The sequence below is a fragment of the Chrysochloris asiatica genome, unplaced genomic scaffold, assembly GCF_000296735.1.
Source record: "Chrysochloris asiatica unplaced genomic scaffold, ChrAsi1.0 scaffold00036, whole genome shotgun sequence".
Taxonomy (NCBI): Eukaryota; Metazoa; Chordata; class Mammalia; order Afrosoricida; family Chrysochloridae; genus Chrysochloris; species Chrysochloris asiatica.
Window position 1 is genome coordinate 12,697,345 of NW_006408554.1, and position 17,421 is coordinate 12,714,765.

Here is a 17,421-nt window from a genome sequence, read left to right on the forward strand (position 1 = left end):
GCAATCATGCCAAATTAGCATCAAAACTGATCCTGATGATACTCTTTAGTGGGTATTAGAACTAAGGAAATATATGGTGCTTTGTTGTAAAAACCATACCCCATGAAGGTGAAATAAATGTGATAAGAGAACCATTGTGTTTACGAGTCCTTACATTTACACCAGAAATCACACACATTCGAGCAACTAACAGGGAAGACAGAAGAATCTCCTCCCTCCTTCCTTATAGGTCTTTAAAATGGATTAGGCAAGTTTGATTTTGGTGTGGTTTTGATTTAAGATAGGAATATAAACTTTATGACCTCTCAAAGTCACTTTCAGACCTATAGTTTTAGCAATTCTAAGAAGGAATAGTTTACTTTGCCTCCAATGGAAATTGGACAATGTTCCAACCAGCTTCTAGCAAAGGTGAAGGTGGATCAGTACTCCTCCTCAAGTTTTCTCCCCTGATCCAGGGAACCTTGGCCAACGAAAGGCACCTGGGGAGGGTCACCTTTAGTCGGCCTCAAAGGCACTGTTGGTGGCTCCCACGTATTCTGATTTCTTCTTGTGCCTCATCCACATTTTCCGGAGGATGCTGGAGACACCACAGGAAGCACTTCCTGTCAGCGGTAGGGAGGCTTCGGCTCCTTGGGGAAGGGCTGGGTACTCTTCAGTCATCTTCTTGAGGTGTCTGGAGCTAAAGAAAGGCCGGGGTTGATGGGAAGGGCAGTCACTTCACTGAACCAGAGCTTTAATTTTGGACCCTAGAGAAGGGTGGCCAGAGCTGTCTGTACCCCTCTACTAACACAGCCTTGACCAGGATCTGTGTGGCTGGAGGGTTGCTGCTGGGATCCCCTCAGGAATGACTCTTCTTGGGTGAGCACTGCAGGGGGGAGGAAAAAGGGGCCCTGGGTCCTCTGGTCCATTGGACCTCAAGTTGCTCTTGGCCCACCCTGAGAGTCTGAGGATAGAAAGATACAAAGCATCTTTACTACCTACTTGTCTACCCCTCCCACCTCTATGCAAGCAATCACTCTCTTTCTTTTTAAAATAAATGTAATTCTGAATTCACTCTAATTTATTTATAAAATCCAAATTTAGGATTAAAAAAAACTGCAACCATAAAGCTGTAAAAAAGATAATCCCACCCCCCCCCCCCAGCCCCCAACAGAAACTCTGTATCTGCTAAGTAATATGCTGGTGGTGGTGTGCCGTGGAGTTGGTTCTGACTTATGGGCTGCATAGGGTTTCAGAGGTCGTAAACCTTTAGGGGAGAAGAAAGCCTCATCTCACTCCCATGGAACAGCTGCTAATTTGGAACTGCTAACCTTGTGGTTATCAGACCCACTCATAACAACTATGCTACCAGAGCTCCTCCATAAGAAATAACTCTCCTTAATATTCTCCCCACACCAAGCTCTGTAATCACTAATGTACTTGCCATGTCTATGAATGTGCCTATTCTAGATATTTCATGTAAGCAAGATACAATATTTGTTCTTTTGTACCAGAATTACTTCATTCAGCATGTTTTCAAGGCTTATGCATATATCAGAACTTCATTTTTCTTTATGAATGGATTGTGTGTGGATATATCACATTTTGTGTTTCTCCTTTCATCTATTAATAGAGAGAGAGTTGGGTTGTTTCCACCTTGGGACTATTGTGAATGATGTTGGTATCTGAACCCCTGCTTTCAAGTCTTTGGGGTATAGACTTAGGAGTGGAATTATTGGATCAGCTTGGTGGCTCTGTACAATAAATACTGGACTGCAAACCACAGGGTCGGCGGTTTGAGTCCACAAGCCACTGTTCAGGAGAAAGATGAGGCTTTCTTATCCTGTGAAGGTTTACAGCCTCGCTGTATCTATGCAAGCTATCTTGCTGGAAAGGGCAGATGCCACAAAACATCAGCCATTGAATGAGCACGACATTTTGAGTTCTATAGCCAAGGACTCCAACCTTTCCTGTAGAGGGATTATCCACACCTGCTACTTTAGCTGCTTAATCTGAACCAGAGTTCATAGAGCAACTACCAGTAGTTCTAAAACTAGTCTGAAAGTCTTACTTTGTATTCCACACACTTCTTCCCCTGTGGGCAGAAGCCTTGGCCCATTCTGTAGGCTTTCCTGACACCAGGGTGCCTGTGGGAGCCTCTGAATATGGTTCATGATTACATCCATTTAATTAACCAAAAACCCTCCCATGGGAGACTTCTTTGAGACTAAAAAAGCTGGCATTAACAGAGGGGATACCATCACAAACACTTTAACTTAATCCTAGGGAACAGTTGACCAGGCTCTACAGAGAGCCAGGCTTGTTGCCCTCATTGAAAGATAATTTACAGCTGGCATGGCTTTTGTTGTAGCATTTTGATCGCCTGTACATAGGCCACCTGCTTCTTTTCTGAAGGCTCAGGGTGGTGCAGGAGCCCTGTGGATGGGAGGTGGAGACCCAGCACTTACTCCTTTGTTGTAACAGTGCCTTTCCCAGAGTCTGTGGCTGACACCTCCACAGCCGCTGGGGCTTTCACTGAAATCCGTGGAACCAGAGGAATCTGTACAGGAAGGACAGATGGAATAGGAATGTGAGGATTCACCCATATTCCCAACTCTGGTCCAAACTGCAGCCATTTGAAAAGGGAAGATTAGATTGTCGGATGAACAACGAACCTAGAGCTAAAGTTTTCACATCTTAATGGGCCTGCAGACTCCTTGGAGAGCTTCTTAAAACAGATTGCTGGGTCCCATCCCAGTTCCTGATTCTGCAAGTCTGAAGTTGTTGTTATTGTTGTTAAGTGCGTCGAGTCGGTTCCGACCCATAGCGACCCTGAACAGGGTTTCCGAGGCTGTAAATCTTTACAGGAGCAGAAAGCCTCATCTTTCTCCAGCGGAGCAGCTGGTAGTTTCGAACTGCTGACATTGCAGTTCGCAGCCCAATTCGTAACCACTATGCTAAGTCTGAAGTGGTACCTGAGAATTTGCATTTCTAGCAAGTTAGAGAAACAGCAACTCAATCTTACCTGGGAACTCTAACACCCCATGTCTCCCTCTCATTTGTTGTCAAATCCTGGAGGTTCTTTCTGGATCAACCCCTTCTCCATTTTCACCGAGGAGCCCTGGTAGCATAGTGAGCTACGAGTTGGGCTGCTAATCGCAAGAGCAGCAGTTTGAATTTACCAGTTGCTTGTCTGGAGAAAGATGAGGATTTCTGCTCTCATAAAGATTTGTGTTGTTAAGTGCCGTGGAGTCGGTTCCGACTCATAGAGACCCTGTATGAGTCTTTTTGAGGCTTTAAATCTTCACAGGAGCAGAAAATCTTTCTTCCGTGGAGTAGCCCATGGACTTAAACTGCTGACTTTGTGGTTTGCAATTTAGTACTTATTACATGGACCTAGGGTGGGAAACTCTATACAGAGTCGCTATGAATCAGAACAGACTTGATAGCACACAACCACCATCACCATTTCCACTACAAGGGTCTGTCCCTTGGGATCTTCTTGTTTCTGACCCGACTGATCTCATTCACCATGCCCCTTCTTAATCTGGAACCCACTGGAGGGAAGGTACTTGTCTTGTCCCTACTTCCTCTGCCCTTTTTCCTTAGTTCAACCTTATTCGGTGCAGCTCAGTGTTGACTCAGATTCAGTTGTGCAGATGGTGGGTTCTGGGCTGATCTAAGGCCCTAGGGTGATGGCCTCTGGGAACTGCTGGACCCAGCCCACATCTGAGGTCCAGGAGGGTGAGGGTCAGCCAGGCTCTTCCCTTCTTCATTACTCTCACCTCTATCTGTGGCCACCACCCCAGCACCACCCTATTTGCTCAAGCCTCCCAACTGTGGTCACCTCGCTGTGAAGGGCATTGTGTGAGTTTATCCAAGTCCTGGGGGCAGTGAGCCTTGCTCCTACCCTTCACTTGGGCTGTCCTCAGAGTTCAACAAGACACTTCTTGGCCTGTCATAGCCTGACAACCATCCTCTGTGGCAATGATCCAGCTTCCCCAGGTTTGCCTGAATATAAGATTGGGACTTGGGGTTCCCTGGAAGAATGGTTTATTCTATCCCTGCCACTCTGTGGGTTGTCTAGCATACTGATGAGCTGAATAGAACCCTTGCACTAAATCTCCTTTTAAGTGCACCAGCAGTCTCTGCCCAGTTTGTTAAATAAGGATGTGGCAGCTACTTAGACAATCTCACAGGTCTCTTTTACTCCTGCCCTTTTAGGGTGCTATGAATCTTGAGAAGTGATGTTGAAAAAGCCCAGGATTTCTTAGGAGGCCCAGCTAACCTCAACTTCTACCACAACTCCAACACCAACTGTTGCCATGAAGATAGTCAATGAAATCAAGAAAATGAAGGAGCTGTACTTTTTTTCAGATTGATGCTGAGATGGATCTGAAAACATACCACCTGGCTCCTCCTTTGAGGACCTTCTAGATTGGCCTCCACTGCAGGGAGCCCTTGACCCAACGACTTGCCTTTCCAGGGGAGACCCAGATGTGGTGGCCAATGTGGAATGAGGAGGGAACAGAAAGGCATTTGATCTAAGTCACCATGAGCTCCCTTTGGGAGCTTCTGTATGGTAGTTTGACTTCTCCCTGCACCCATGCTTGCTTTTCCTCTCCTGTCATTGGAGTTTATCCCTAATATACATCAACTCCAAACCTCACTGAGATCTTTCTGGCTCAGAGACAGAATTCTCATCTTTCATTCTCTGCCATTGTACAGCCACCGCCATGTCTGTCAGTGGAGTCTTTTGTGTTACTATGATGCTGAACAGTTCTCAGTGGAACATCCAGATCAAAACAGACTAGGCAGAAAGGTCTGACAATGTAATTCTAAAAACCAACCAATAAAAATCCTGTGGATTATAATGGACCATTGTTTTAACCCCAACTGGTCATGGGGATGGTACAGGACTGGGCAGTGTTTCATTCCACTTGATGCCACCTAACCGCAACCTCAAACTCATTTCAGTGACAGCTTCCAGAGACCCTAATCTGATCAGATGACCGACCTCTAATGGAGGCGCACCTCTCCTGAGATTTCTGCTGCTCATGGTGCTTTGGAATCTTATATCTCCTTGCTCCTGTAGCTATACTTGGGAATTAATTAGGCATTTCCACCTGTCAGGAGCCTAACCTGGAGACCAGAGCTTGCTTCCTGTTCATGAGATATCCGTTTGGTAATATTTCCCTCTGTTTGCCTAAGAGCTGAATTTCAGTGGGTACCAAAAGAACACAACACCAGGTCAACTGACATGCTTTTAGGAGCAAAGAACCCTCAGCTAAGCTTTTCTAATAATCCTCAGGATTGGAACAGCAGGTAATTAGTCCCTGTGCATGGCACAGTTAAAACAGGCATAGCAGGATTAAAGCATAATAAGTAACCACTTATAGATTTTACTTACCAAAGGTTTTCCATATGCTCGGTTCCCACACAGATTGGATGATTTAGGATCAGAAAGCCGAACTGCAAAGTTGAACAGAGGAGATGATTATTCAGGGGTACTCTGTGTTCTACCTCCCCCTGTTTCTGCATCAATTATCCCCAAAGCCAATCAATTATAAATCTGGAATTACTAAAGGCCTTTATACAAAGCAACAGCAAAACCAAGATGTAGGATCAGTCAACAGAAAAACTGCTGGTTGGTGTGACCTGCACCCTGACATTTTGGTGGGGGTGGGGAAGGAAGGGAGGGAAGAGCTTGGAAACAAAACCACTAGTGTGCCCACACTTAGTGCTGTGTCTGTCGTACTCAGAGAACCTGCTCTTCCTTCCTCCCTTCCTGAGGCTCCATCACAAGGGGCCACTAGAAGTTAAACCTTCGATAAAAAACCAAACCAAACCCACTGCTATTGATTCGGTTCCAACTCACAGTGACCCTATAGAACAGAGTAGAACAGCTCCTTTGAGTTTCTGAGACCGTAAATCTTTATGGGACTAAACAGCTTCATCTTTCTCTCATGCAACAGCTGGTAGGTTTGAACCACTGACCTTGCAGTTAGCAGTCCAAAATTTAACCCAGTGTGTCACTGGGGATCCCCTAAATCTTTATAGGTAGGGTTAATATTTAGCATGATGCTACTGACACCCCTCTTTTAAAATGAGCAGAGAAGTACTGCCTACCTTGGGAAATATAGCCCTATTTTGTGGAAGGAATGTAATTGATCAGATCAGTGTTGTGAGGTATAGCGGATGTATCTGGGAGAATCTTCTTGCTAGGGCTTCTGTTCTTGAGGTTGCAACATACCTTTCAGTAATTTTCTACTCTGAATGAAGCCTGCAGCTTTTAAGAATCCAGGTACAGATTGGAAGTAGTTGGTAGTAGCTAAAAGAAGGTTGGTTTTCAACCCAGTCCTCTCCAGGGGTAGATATTCCAGGACTAGCTCTATCCTACCACATTGCAGCATATAGAAATAACACATCCCCTTCAAGAAAACATCTCTGGATTTTTAAAAAAAGATCATTGTGGGATGTCCAGCAAGATGGAGGACTAGAAAGACTCACTACATGAACTCTCTATAAGAGTGGTGAACATCCCATCCAAAGACCGTATATTGTTGTTAAGTGCTGTCAAGTCAGTTCTGACTCATACCAAACCTATACAGGTTTCCTAGGGGCAGCTGGTAGGTTTGAACCATCAACCTCATAGTTCATAGTCCAGTGATGATACTACACTAGGAGTATAAGGCCCAAGAAATCCTTTGGTCTGGCCCTGCCAAGGCAACCTCAGTTCCAGCTATCACATTGTTGTTGTGTTAAGTGCTGTCAAGTTGGTTCCAACTCATGTTGTTGTTAAATACCATGGAGTCAATTCCGACTCATAGTGACTCTGCACAGGGTTTCCAAGGCTGTAAATCTTTACAGGAGCAGAATGCTTCATCTTTCTCCCACGGAACTGCTGGTAGTTTCGAACTGCTGACCTTGAGGTTGGCAGCCCGACTCGTAACCACTACGCTACCAGAGACCCTCTGTAGGGTTTCCAAGGAGTGACTGGCAAACTTGAACCACTGACCTTGAGGTTCAAACGGACCTTCCAGTCCAGCGCATTAGCCTACAGCACCACACCTGCACTCCAGCCATCACATTAGGGTTGAGTTAATTAAATGTTTGATGAAATACAGCAGGCCAATTTTTAAGTTGATGTTATAAATTTTATATACATTTATATAAATATAAAAGAAAAAACGTTCACCAGCCTTGCTCTACAACAAAGATACGCAAGACCACATGAACTAGACAGATGAAAATTCTGGAGCCCTGAACTTCAGAGGAAAGATCACAGAAGTGAGTTGAGTGTTTCCTGGGAAGAGAAGCTGAGCAGGGATGGTGAGAGAGGGAGACTGACTCTTGAATGGCCAACTAGACACAGCATGATCGTCTTGTGAGCAGCTTAGATCACAGAAGGATGCCTGGTGGAGCAGATTTATACATGCCATAGGAAAGGTATGGTTCCTTCTTTTTCTCCATGCTCCCTGGTGATCAGAGGTGTGACCAGCTCCCACGCTCAGCACAAACCCGGTTCTCCAGGAGTTTGGAGCCACGTGATTGGGAGCCATGCCAGTGTGAGGCGGGGGCTGGCTCTTCTACCTTGGCACCCCATTTTGGTGTCTGGATTCTGGCAGGAATGGCTCTAGAGCTACAAAACCTGCAGAGCCACAAGACCAGCATTTAACCAATCACTCTGCCCCCAACTGTCCCATAGTCCTAACAGACACTGAAACCAGCCCCATCAAAGACCTCCATGAACGAAAGACTTCTGGATTGAGCGCCCTGAGAATAGATAACACCAAGGCTGACAGGAAGTCCATCTAGGGCTGGAAACTCTGCTGTCATATCCATGCCATACCCACTTTGTGACCTCCTTGGCTTGCGGGAGCCTACAGAGTTTTCTCCTCTCTGAGTCCCACACCTATATTGTTTCATTGCTATTTTTTAAGGGTTTTTTTTTTTTTCCCTTTTGTTGTTTGTTTATTCTTTCTCCTCATTCTCTTTCCATTCCCTTGATTTTTATCTCTGCTTTTGTTTTTCCTTCTTTTCTTCAGCTTCTCATTGCCTTCTTCTTTCCTTTCTTTTGATCTTTTTCTTACTATTCTTCACTGTCTTTTCATCTTTACTCTTCCTGATTTTTCTAAGTATTTTTTTAAAATTTTCTTTCTTTTATTTCTTCTCTTATTTTTCTCTTTTATAGTTCCATTCTCTGTCCCTCTTTTGTCTTTATGGTTATTATATTCTCTTTGGGTCGTTGCTGCTTCTTTTTCTCTTTTCATTGTTGGTTCCTTGTTTGTTAATTCTGTTTTGTTTTCTTGTGTGTGTGTATCTTCTCTTTCCCACCTGACAAGAGACAGCAACTGTGCCCATTCAGCCCAGACACAACCGTACCCTCTGCAGCTCCACCACTGGGCAAGATAGACAGCAGCCAACACCAGCTAAACTGAGCTGCATGAATGGCAAACAAGAATGGTGTGTATGTTTCCATTCTCCAACTACACTCACATGAGACAGTTGGCGAGACCCTAAGAACATAGAGCTATACAATCATCAATTAAATACAAATATGACAACCCTACAATGCCCCAGATACAAAAGACAATTTTAGCTCACACAAAGAAACAAGAGAGAATGACTCAAATAAATGACCAAGATACAGAGCCAGAAAAGGTTTCTGGGGAGGAATGGTAATGGAACTAACTGAAAAAGAATTCAAAAGAATGATATTTAGGTACCTTCTAAGGAAAGAGTGAGGAGAGCAAGAAGAACACAGAAAAAACTTTAGAAAAATCCAGGAAAACAACATAAGAACAATCAGATAAAATAAATGCAAAGTTTAAAATAATACAAAACATGCCATTAGAAATTCAGAAGATTAATACTAAAATTTCAGAAATGGATTTGAAGCAATGGAAGCCCAAATTAGTGAGCTTGAAGACAAATCTCTCAATACTAGTATGCTAAAAGAACAATCAGAAAAAAGAAAGAAAAAAATCCAAAGAATGACTCAGAGTTATGTGGTACACAATGAACAGCAACAACTTGGAATTCCAGAATGGGAAGAGACAAGCACAGAGAAAATTGTCAAAGACTTGGAAGAAAACTTCCCTAACGTCATGAAAGACAAAAAGATAAGCATTCTGAGATTACCATACATGACAGCAGCACCCAGAACACAATCTAGATGTAGAAATACTTAAAGTATAATACACCTACGAAATTAAAAATATGGAACCAGAGATATCAATTTAAAATGAAGTCAGCTACAAAGCAAAAAGAGGGAACAGTGTAGATACGGAACTTCCAAATGGCTAGAAAGTCAAGTAGATTTCAAGATAAAATACTTTTTTAAATAGGAGAAAGTTAATAAATTGCCAAGTAACTGCAAGCTCAGAAGTTCAAACCCACCAGCTGCTCCTTGGAAACCATATGCAGGATCACTATGAGTTGGAACTGATTCAATGGCAGTTAACAACAACAACCTCAAAGAGATTTAATAACTTGCCATTAAAATTACAAATGAGAAAAACCAGAAAGATTTAGTAAACATTAATACAATAGAAATGAAAAAAAATAATAATGAAAGAAAAACACACAAACAAAATGAACTTAGTGAAGAAAATGATGTGGAACAAAGAAATCAGCAGCAGCACTACACACACACACAAAACAACAACAAAACCCACATACAGCAAAATGACAGCAGTCAATTCATACCTATTGATAATTACACTGAATATAAATGCATCAAATGCACTAGTCAAGAGACAGAGAGAGTAGAATGTATAAGAAAACAGGATCCTTCAATATGTGGTCTATAAGAGACATATAAAAAAGACAGAGACAGACTAAATCCCCATCAATAGAAGAACGTTTAAACAAACTTTGGTACCTACACACAATGGAATACTATGCAACACTGAAGAATAATGATGAATCTGTGAAACATCTCACAACATAGATGAACCTGGAGGACATTTTACTGAGTAAAATTAGTCAATCACAAAAAGATAAATATTGTATGAGACCAAAGTTGCAAAAAGTTCAGAAAAGTTTTCCTAAATAAAAGAAACACTCAATGATGTTTATGGGGGGAGGGGAGGGGATATTATTCACGAACTTTTTGTTCTGCTGTGCATAAGATCACTATGGGTCTGTACTGACTCGATGGCACCTAACAACAACAACAATAACAAATGGGTAGACACATGTTAACATAGGTGACAGGGCATGAAATATATAGCAAGAAGGAGGGTACCAGTGGAAACATGAATGTATTGGGAGACACAGGGAGGAAAGTAATAGGTAAAGTGAATACAGGTAAATACTGTCAGCTGTAAGGAGCTCTGGTAGCGTAGTGGTTACAAATCGGGCTGTGAACCTTAAGGTCAGCAGTTTGAAACTACCAGCTGTTCCACGGAAGAAAGATGAGGCTTTCTGTTCCCATAAAGATTTACAGCCTCAGAAACCCTGCACAGGGTCTCTATGGGTCAGAACCGACTCCACGGCACATAACAACAAACAACAACGATCAACTGTTGGTACATGGAAGGGATTGCAATCTTTGTAATGAAGCAAAGTATGTGATTTGTTGAATGTAAAACTGATGAAATGCTCTGTAAATCTTCACTCAATTCACAATTAAAAGTTAAACAAACAAAAAAAAAAGATGATGATGTTTGGAAATAGTATAATGGACTAACAAACATTAGTCTCCGTGACCCAGAGACCAGATAACTCTAGGGTGCCTGGTTACTACTACAGACTGCTCTGAAAGGGATCACATTAGAAGGTACTGGATAGAGTGGGAGAAAATATGGAGCAAAGCTCAAAATGATAAAAAAAGACCAGGCTTACTGGTCAGATAGAGACTGGTGGAACCCTGAAGCTATGGCTGTTGGTCACTTTTCTGGTCTGGAACTGAACTCATTTCTCTGTCTCAATTTTCAGCCAAATAATCAATAGGTTAGAGGTGGGACACTAACAGTATTGAGGTATGCTCACCATGGGATGCTCAACCAATTTAAATCGAAGGGCAGCATTTATCTAAGAACGAATTTCAGAAGAATGAGACAGAAGGAAGAATGGAAAGGAGAAATGCAGGGGAGAAATGAGATAAGTGATACTACATTTTGTTGTTGTTAAGTGCTGTCAAATTGGTTCTGACTCATAGGGACCCTGCATAGGGTTTCCTAGGAGCTGCTGGTAAATCTGAACCACCTACCTTGCAGTTTAAGCCAACTTTGGGGTCCAGTGCATTATCCCACAGAGACACACCAGGACTACAATATTACATTTAGGGGATTACACTCATTGAAACAAAGTGTATAATTTTTTGAATTTAAAATTAATGATATGTAAAGCTTCACTCAATTCACAATAAAGAATTTTTTAAAAAGAAAAGATCTCAGTGTCAATAAGATGAAAACTTACCAGAGTCACAAACCATGTCATACTGCATGGTATCCTGGCATAGTAATCATAATGTTGTTGTTGTTAAGTGCCATCGAGTCAGTTCTGACTCAGCTACCCTGTATAGAGTTTCCAAGGAGGGATTGCTGAGTTTGAACTGCCAACCTTGAGGTTGGCAGTCTATTGTTCATCCTATAGCACCACAGAAGTGAGCTCTGGAGTTTGAGTTCTCTTGAGCTAATTTCTCAGTTGGGTCTGCCTTCTAAGCCCTCATGGTTTCCAAGATACTCCAGAACATGTTTCTCCCATGTGAGAAAGCTACAGCATCCAGGCACCTTCTCCTCCAGCTCAGAAAAACCAACCCTACCCAGAACTGAGATCCCTGGAGACTGCTTTGTGCTTTAGATGTGCCCCCTTCTACTGGGAATACGGGAGACTTCAAGTCCAAAGTTAGTACAGAGCCTTCTCTGTGCAGAGGCACTGGCTTTGACTCAAAACTCTCCCTCTTTCTCACACCTTTGGGTCTATCTGCTTGGTAGAGTGGAAGGAATTGAACCCATGCCCAGCTCAATCTTTGATTTATTTCTTTAACCTGACAAGCCCAGTCCCTGCATGAGCTGTCATGTGATGGGCAAATTCTATTCAGTTCATAATGAATTATTCTTATCTTTCAGAATAAAGGACAGAATTGGGCAGTTCGACTCTTCACAGCCTCTCTAGACAGGAATGAAAGTGATCCTTAAAACTAGGCAGTGGGGAAGGCAGATTTCTCTGAGGGAAGAGGCAATAATAGCTAGGAAATTAGGAGACCTGAGAGATTTACCCTGAACTCTGTTACTAATGAGCAATACAACCTTGAGAAGCTCAAACAGTTTCTATGGTTTCCATTTTCTGTAAAATTTTAGGTGGGGGAATGGGATGAGGGGGAGTTGCTGAGTAGTAGTTGTCAACCTTCAACATGCATCAGAATCACCTGATTGTTGGCCTCCAGTCAAATCGGACTCATGGTGACCCCATGTGTTATAAAGTAGAATTTCTCCATAGAGTTTTTTTTATTGTAATCTTAATGGAAGCAGCTTGCCAGGGTTTTTCTTCTGCAGTATCCACAGGGTGGATTCCAACCACCAACCTTAGGTTAGCTGTTGTTGTTAAGTGTTGTTAAGTCAGCTCTGACTCATAATGACCCTGTTTAGGGTTTCCAAGGAGCTGCTGGTGAGTTTGAACTGTTGACCTTGAGATTCAAATCGACCTGGAAGTCCAGTGCTTATCTTACAACGCCTGCCTAGGGACCTATGAATCACTTGGAGGACTCATTAAAACACAGATTGCTGGCCCCTGTCCCAGAATTTCTGATTCAGTAGGTCTGGGGTGGGACCCAAAATTTGCGTCTCCAATACGTTCACAGATGCTGCTGGTTTTGCTACTCAGGGGACCACACATTGCCACCCCCCACATTAGATGGTCTCTAGATCCTTGCTAGTAATTATTTGAGAGTCCTGGTGTGGCACTGTAGAGTAAGCACTGGACTGCTGACCGTAAAATCTGCAGTTCAAACCTACCAGTCACTCCTCAGATATATAGGATTGTTGTGAGTTGGAACTGTATCAATGACTTACCAATAACAATCATTTGAGAGTTTAAATACATAAAACCTCTGTCCCACCTAGTTTCAATGAATCAAAATCTGCATTTACCCAAAATACCCAGGTCATTCTGTAACACATTAAAATTTGAGAAACATAGCTCTAAATTTCCTATATGATTTCGTAGCTAGGAAAAAGATTCTCTCTTTCTACACATGTACACCCACCACCTATATATAGATACAGACAAAACCTGCCTCCTTTTAATTTGCATGTAACAGATTGTGGTTTCCCTAATGCTTTCACTCCACATACACATATGTAGATGTAACGGTTTAACTAGAGAATGTAGCTTGATTTATGTGTTCTTATAAGTAGAATCACAAGAACAGGATCCAAGAAACCTTGGTGGTCTAGTTCAACATCTTATGAAAGAGGAAACAGTGTAAGAGGATATATTGAAAATGAATACATTCAGTTTTATTTCAGTTCTTGTAACATACAAACAACATTGTCAATACCACAAGGCTTTGAGGACACCCCACACTTCCTACTGTGCAGTTTTGGAGTTGAAATATGAACAATTTTAAATTGTGGGGACATAACAGAAATAACCTAAACCAGCAATGAAAGACAAACTGCCGCAGTAGGCTTCAGTGGGTGAGGCACAGATTCCTATTTAACTGCTTGAGATGGACGTCATTTTTGTGATAGTTTTGAAGACTGTATTGTTTTCAGAATACATTTGTCACTCAATTCTTTTTACAGATTGTTGAAACAGCTTAAGTTATTCAAGTTTAAAATGGATGAGATTTTAAAATGGCAGTTTTAGAAGTGTCTGTATAATTAAATTACACAGAGTCTCTATAGGTGGTACACACGGTTAATGCATTCAGCAGCTAACCAAAAAGTTCACCCAGAGGAGTCTTGTAATAAAAGCTTAGTGATCTTCTCCCGAATAACCACCCACTAAGTGTTTAATCTTGTAGCCCTGGGACCATCAAGGGAGAAGAACACAAGCGGAGTGTAGGACCCTATCCAGAGAAGCAGTGACACCATAGATGGAGGCAGAGATGAGTACATGGAGAGCTAGAGTAGCTGAGGACTCTAGACTCATAGAACGAGAAAGGCTGTGTGTTGGTGGCCAGGAGGTAGGCTTACAGAATATGCCCTTTGATTGTTTAAATGATTATATATTCCTGAGTGTTTTTCTGTACATCCTCATTACTGCCTCCCCCCACTAAAAAAACAACAGAGGGAATAGAAGAAAATACTGTTGACTGATGATACACAGAGGAGATTGTAATCATTGCAATGAAATGATGAGTGTAAAACTGATGTTCTCCCATGTAAACTATCACTCAACTCACAATAAAAACTTAAAAAAGAAAAGAAAAGAAAGCCATATAGACTACAGTTCTCTTCACACACAGGTGAGGTTGCACTGAGTCAAAACTGACTTCAGAGGCACTGGTTTGCTGGTAGCATAATTGCACCCTTCCCCATGTCTGTACAATAAATAACTCCAGCTTCCTTTGCATCATGGGCCCTATCTATACTGTCTAAATCTGCAGGGTTTTTCTCCCCTCTAGAGCTTAACGATTTTCACCTCCTATAGACTCCTGGCGCAGCACTGTAGGATAAGTATTGGACTGCTAACCACAAGGTCAGCAATTCAAACCCACCAGTCACTCCTCAGAAACCCTCTATGGGGTCACTATGAGCTGGAACCGACTTGACGACACACAACAACAACATTGGATACAACACTGCTTCCTGCTGGACGAGTAAAGCCCAGAATCAAGTCCTTGAATCCGAGAACGTCTCATAGGTGGGACATGTCATGTGGTGACTCAGAGCAGGTGCTTGTACAGCATTGACTGGGGAAAACCATCATCACAGCTCAGCAGGTACTCCACTTAAATCAGGTGACAAAGGGCATGTGGAGGGCAGATCCTACCTGTGGCTGCTCTTTCTTACGTGTGAATTGGCTATAAAGTTGGTAGTTGCTCACCCCACACTTGACCCCCACAGGGATCCAGGAAGTCCAACCACTATGAACTTACCAGGTCTGGCGGGGGCTTTGGCCTGATGGGGTCTCTGCTGCCGGGCATTCTGGAGCCGGCCGAACCTGCAGGTCTCACTGTCACGGCTATGGAAGTGGTCACTGCGATGTGGCAGCAGCTCCAGGGGTCGAGGGGTGTAGAGGTCTGACTCAATCACCACCTGAGGGGAAGAGGAGAGATTGTCAGCATTCTCATCCTGAAGACCCAGTACCATAGTTCTGCAGATGGACTTGTGTTGACAATGTATTTTTAGCACCTTCCCTACTCTAGTGACTGCTGGGGGCTGTGGTAAACTTGGGTAGAAAACTATTCATAAAGAAGAGAGTGTTTTTTAATTAACTTCACACTGCTAAATGTGCAGGGAAATGATGGTTCAGGGGATTCCTCAACAATAGTACTTGACAAAGTCAGGACCCCAAGTCAGGCCCCAAATCAGGAGGTTACCTCCTGGTGGTTCGATAGTGACTTGACAACAGGGTGGACTGTCGTAAGTGAGGAAATCAAGGTCTTACAGTCTCTGTAGGAAAGTAGAGGCTTTCTTCACAGATGGCAACTTTGTGGGTGCTCTAGTTGAGGGGAACCTTGGGGAAAGGACTCGGGCCCAAGTGATTTTCAGATTTTAAAAAGAAATTGCTAGAAAACAGAGCAGGTATGCTCCCAAAAGCTCACGTTTCACTTCTTCCATGTGCCTACATCACAGTGGTGTGGAAGGAGAGTTCTATACCATGTGTAATTTGATAAATGGAATCCACCAGTTGCTAAATGGTAACGTGTTATTATGGATTGAATGGGCTCTCCCAAAAGGATCTATTGAAATCCTAACCCCTGTGCCTGAGAGTGTGACCTTGTTTGGAAATGTTCATGCTAGAGGAGAGTGGTTCCTACTACTATATAGCTAGTTGTTAAGTGCCGTTGAGTCTCAACTCATAGCAACACTATATAACATTTCCAAAGAGCGGCTGGTGGGTTTGAGCTGCTGACTTGCAATTAAGAGTCCAGTGTTTATCCTATAGTACCACACCAGGACTCCATGAGATCATATAAAAAGAGAAGAGAAACAGGAATGACAATGGTCATGTGACACTGCATCCAGAGGCCACGGGATGCCCAGGATCTCTGACCATCACCAGATGCTACGAGAAAGGCATGAGCCAATTCTTAGAGCCCTCAGAAGTAATCAACATAACCAACACCCCAATTATGGGTTTCTTAGCTTCCAGAACTGTATAATAATAAATTTCTACTCTTAGAAATCACTCAGCTTATGTTTTTTGTTATGATAGTTCTAAGAAAGGTATACAGATATATTCTGAAGAATGCATTATGAATATTTCAGTTATGGTTACCTGTTGAATAATTATATTTGGGAAGTACAGTAAGGGGAACGATCGCTTTGGATAGGACCCACCAAAAAGGGGCTTAAAATTATGATAAAAATACTTAAAATCATTTAAATGTCAAAACTCGAGACAAGTAATATTGGCTTTTTTTTTATCTAAATGCGGGGAGACTTAGCAGGTTTTGACTCATATCCTGCATATTTTTATTCATACCCAGGACACTAGGCTCATTCATTCTGATTTTCTTTACTCTAAGATTCCTTAGAACTCTGCAGCTTCACTGAGATTTGCATTTGCCATACCTTTGCTTGCTTGTTCTATCCACAGATAACTGAAGAGAGCATGCGCTGCCATATCTTGAGTACACTGAGGATCCTCCTGAGAGCGCGGGGGACCCATCTCAGCCCTTACAGTCTAGCCTTACAGAGGTCTCCCTCAGTTGTCCACATAGAGCAATTTGGAAGACACCAAAGCAAAAATGATTGAATTTTGTGTATGTTAACAGGGTATATTTCAACTCAATGCAGAAAGATTAGATCTTTAATAAATACTGTTGGAATAAATGCCAAGCCAAGGGATAAAATGGATCTCTGTTCACATTTTTTACACTAAAACGAATAATACACAGATCAAAGATTTGTGTTAGAATAGAACTGTTGTTAAGTGCTGTCGAGTTTGTTCCAACTCATATCTACACTGTATAGGATTTCAGAGGCTGTAAATCTTTGCGGGAGCAGAAAACCTCATCTTTCTCCTGCGGAGTATCTGGTGGGCTCAAACTGCTGACCTTGTGGCTTGCAGTCCAGTGCTTATCCTACAGAGCCTAGAGTGAGTAAAACATTTGCTAAATGTAATGGAGAATCACCCCTACATACATACAACTCTTACAAATCATAAAGATGAAAAAGAAAAATGGGTAAAAAATATGAACAAGTACTTCAGAGTAGAAATACAAACAGCCAAATAAATACAAATTTCATGGAGAAATTCCAATATCTTTTCATTGATTTTTTCCATGAAATTTTTGAAGCCCCCTCATATACATAT

The 17,421-nt window shown here is 42.4% G+C and overlaps 1 protein-coding gene across 1 annotated transcript in view; it reads right to left on the reverse strand.

The window, feature by feature from the left end:
- Nucleotides 1-495: 495 nt before the first annotated feature.
- The window catches only part of LOC102832717 (chromosome unknown open reading frame, human C8orf46), a 21,737-nt gene continuing 4,811 nt past the window's right edge, over nt 496-17,421 (reverse strand). The window contains exons 3-6 of the mRNA XM_006860044.1: nt 15,035-15,194; nt 5,390-5,451; nt 2,448-2,539; nt 496-679 (exon numbers count right to left, since the gene is read on the reverse strand). Coding sequence (XP_006860106.1) covers nt 496-679; nt 2,448-2,539; nt 5,390-5,451; nt 15,035-15,194 — 498 coding nt within the window. The remainder of the gene's footprint in view (nt 680-2,447; nt 2,540-5,389; nt 5,452-15,034; nt 15,195-17,421) is intronic.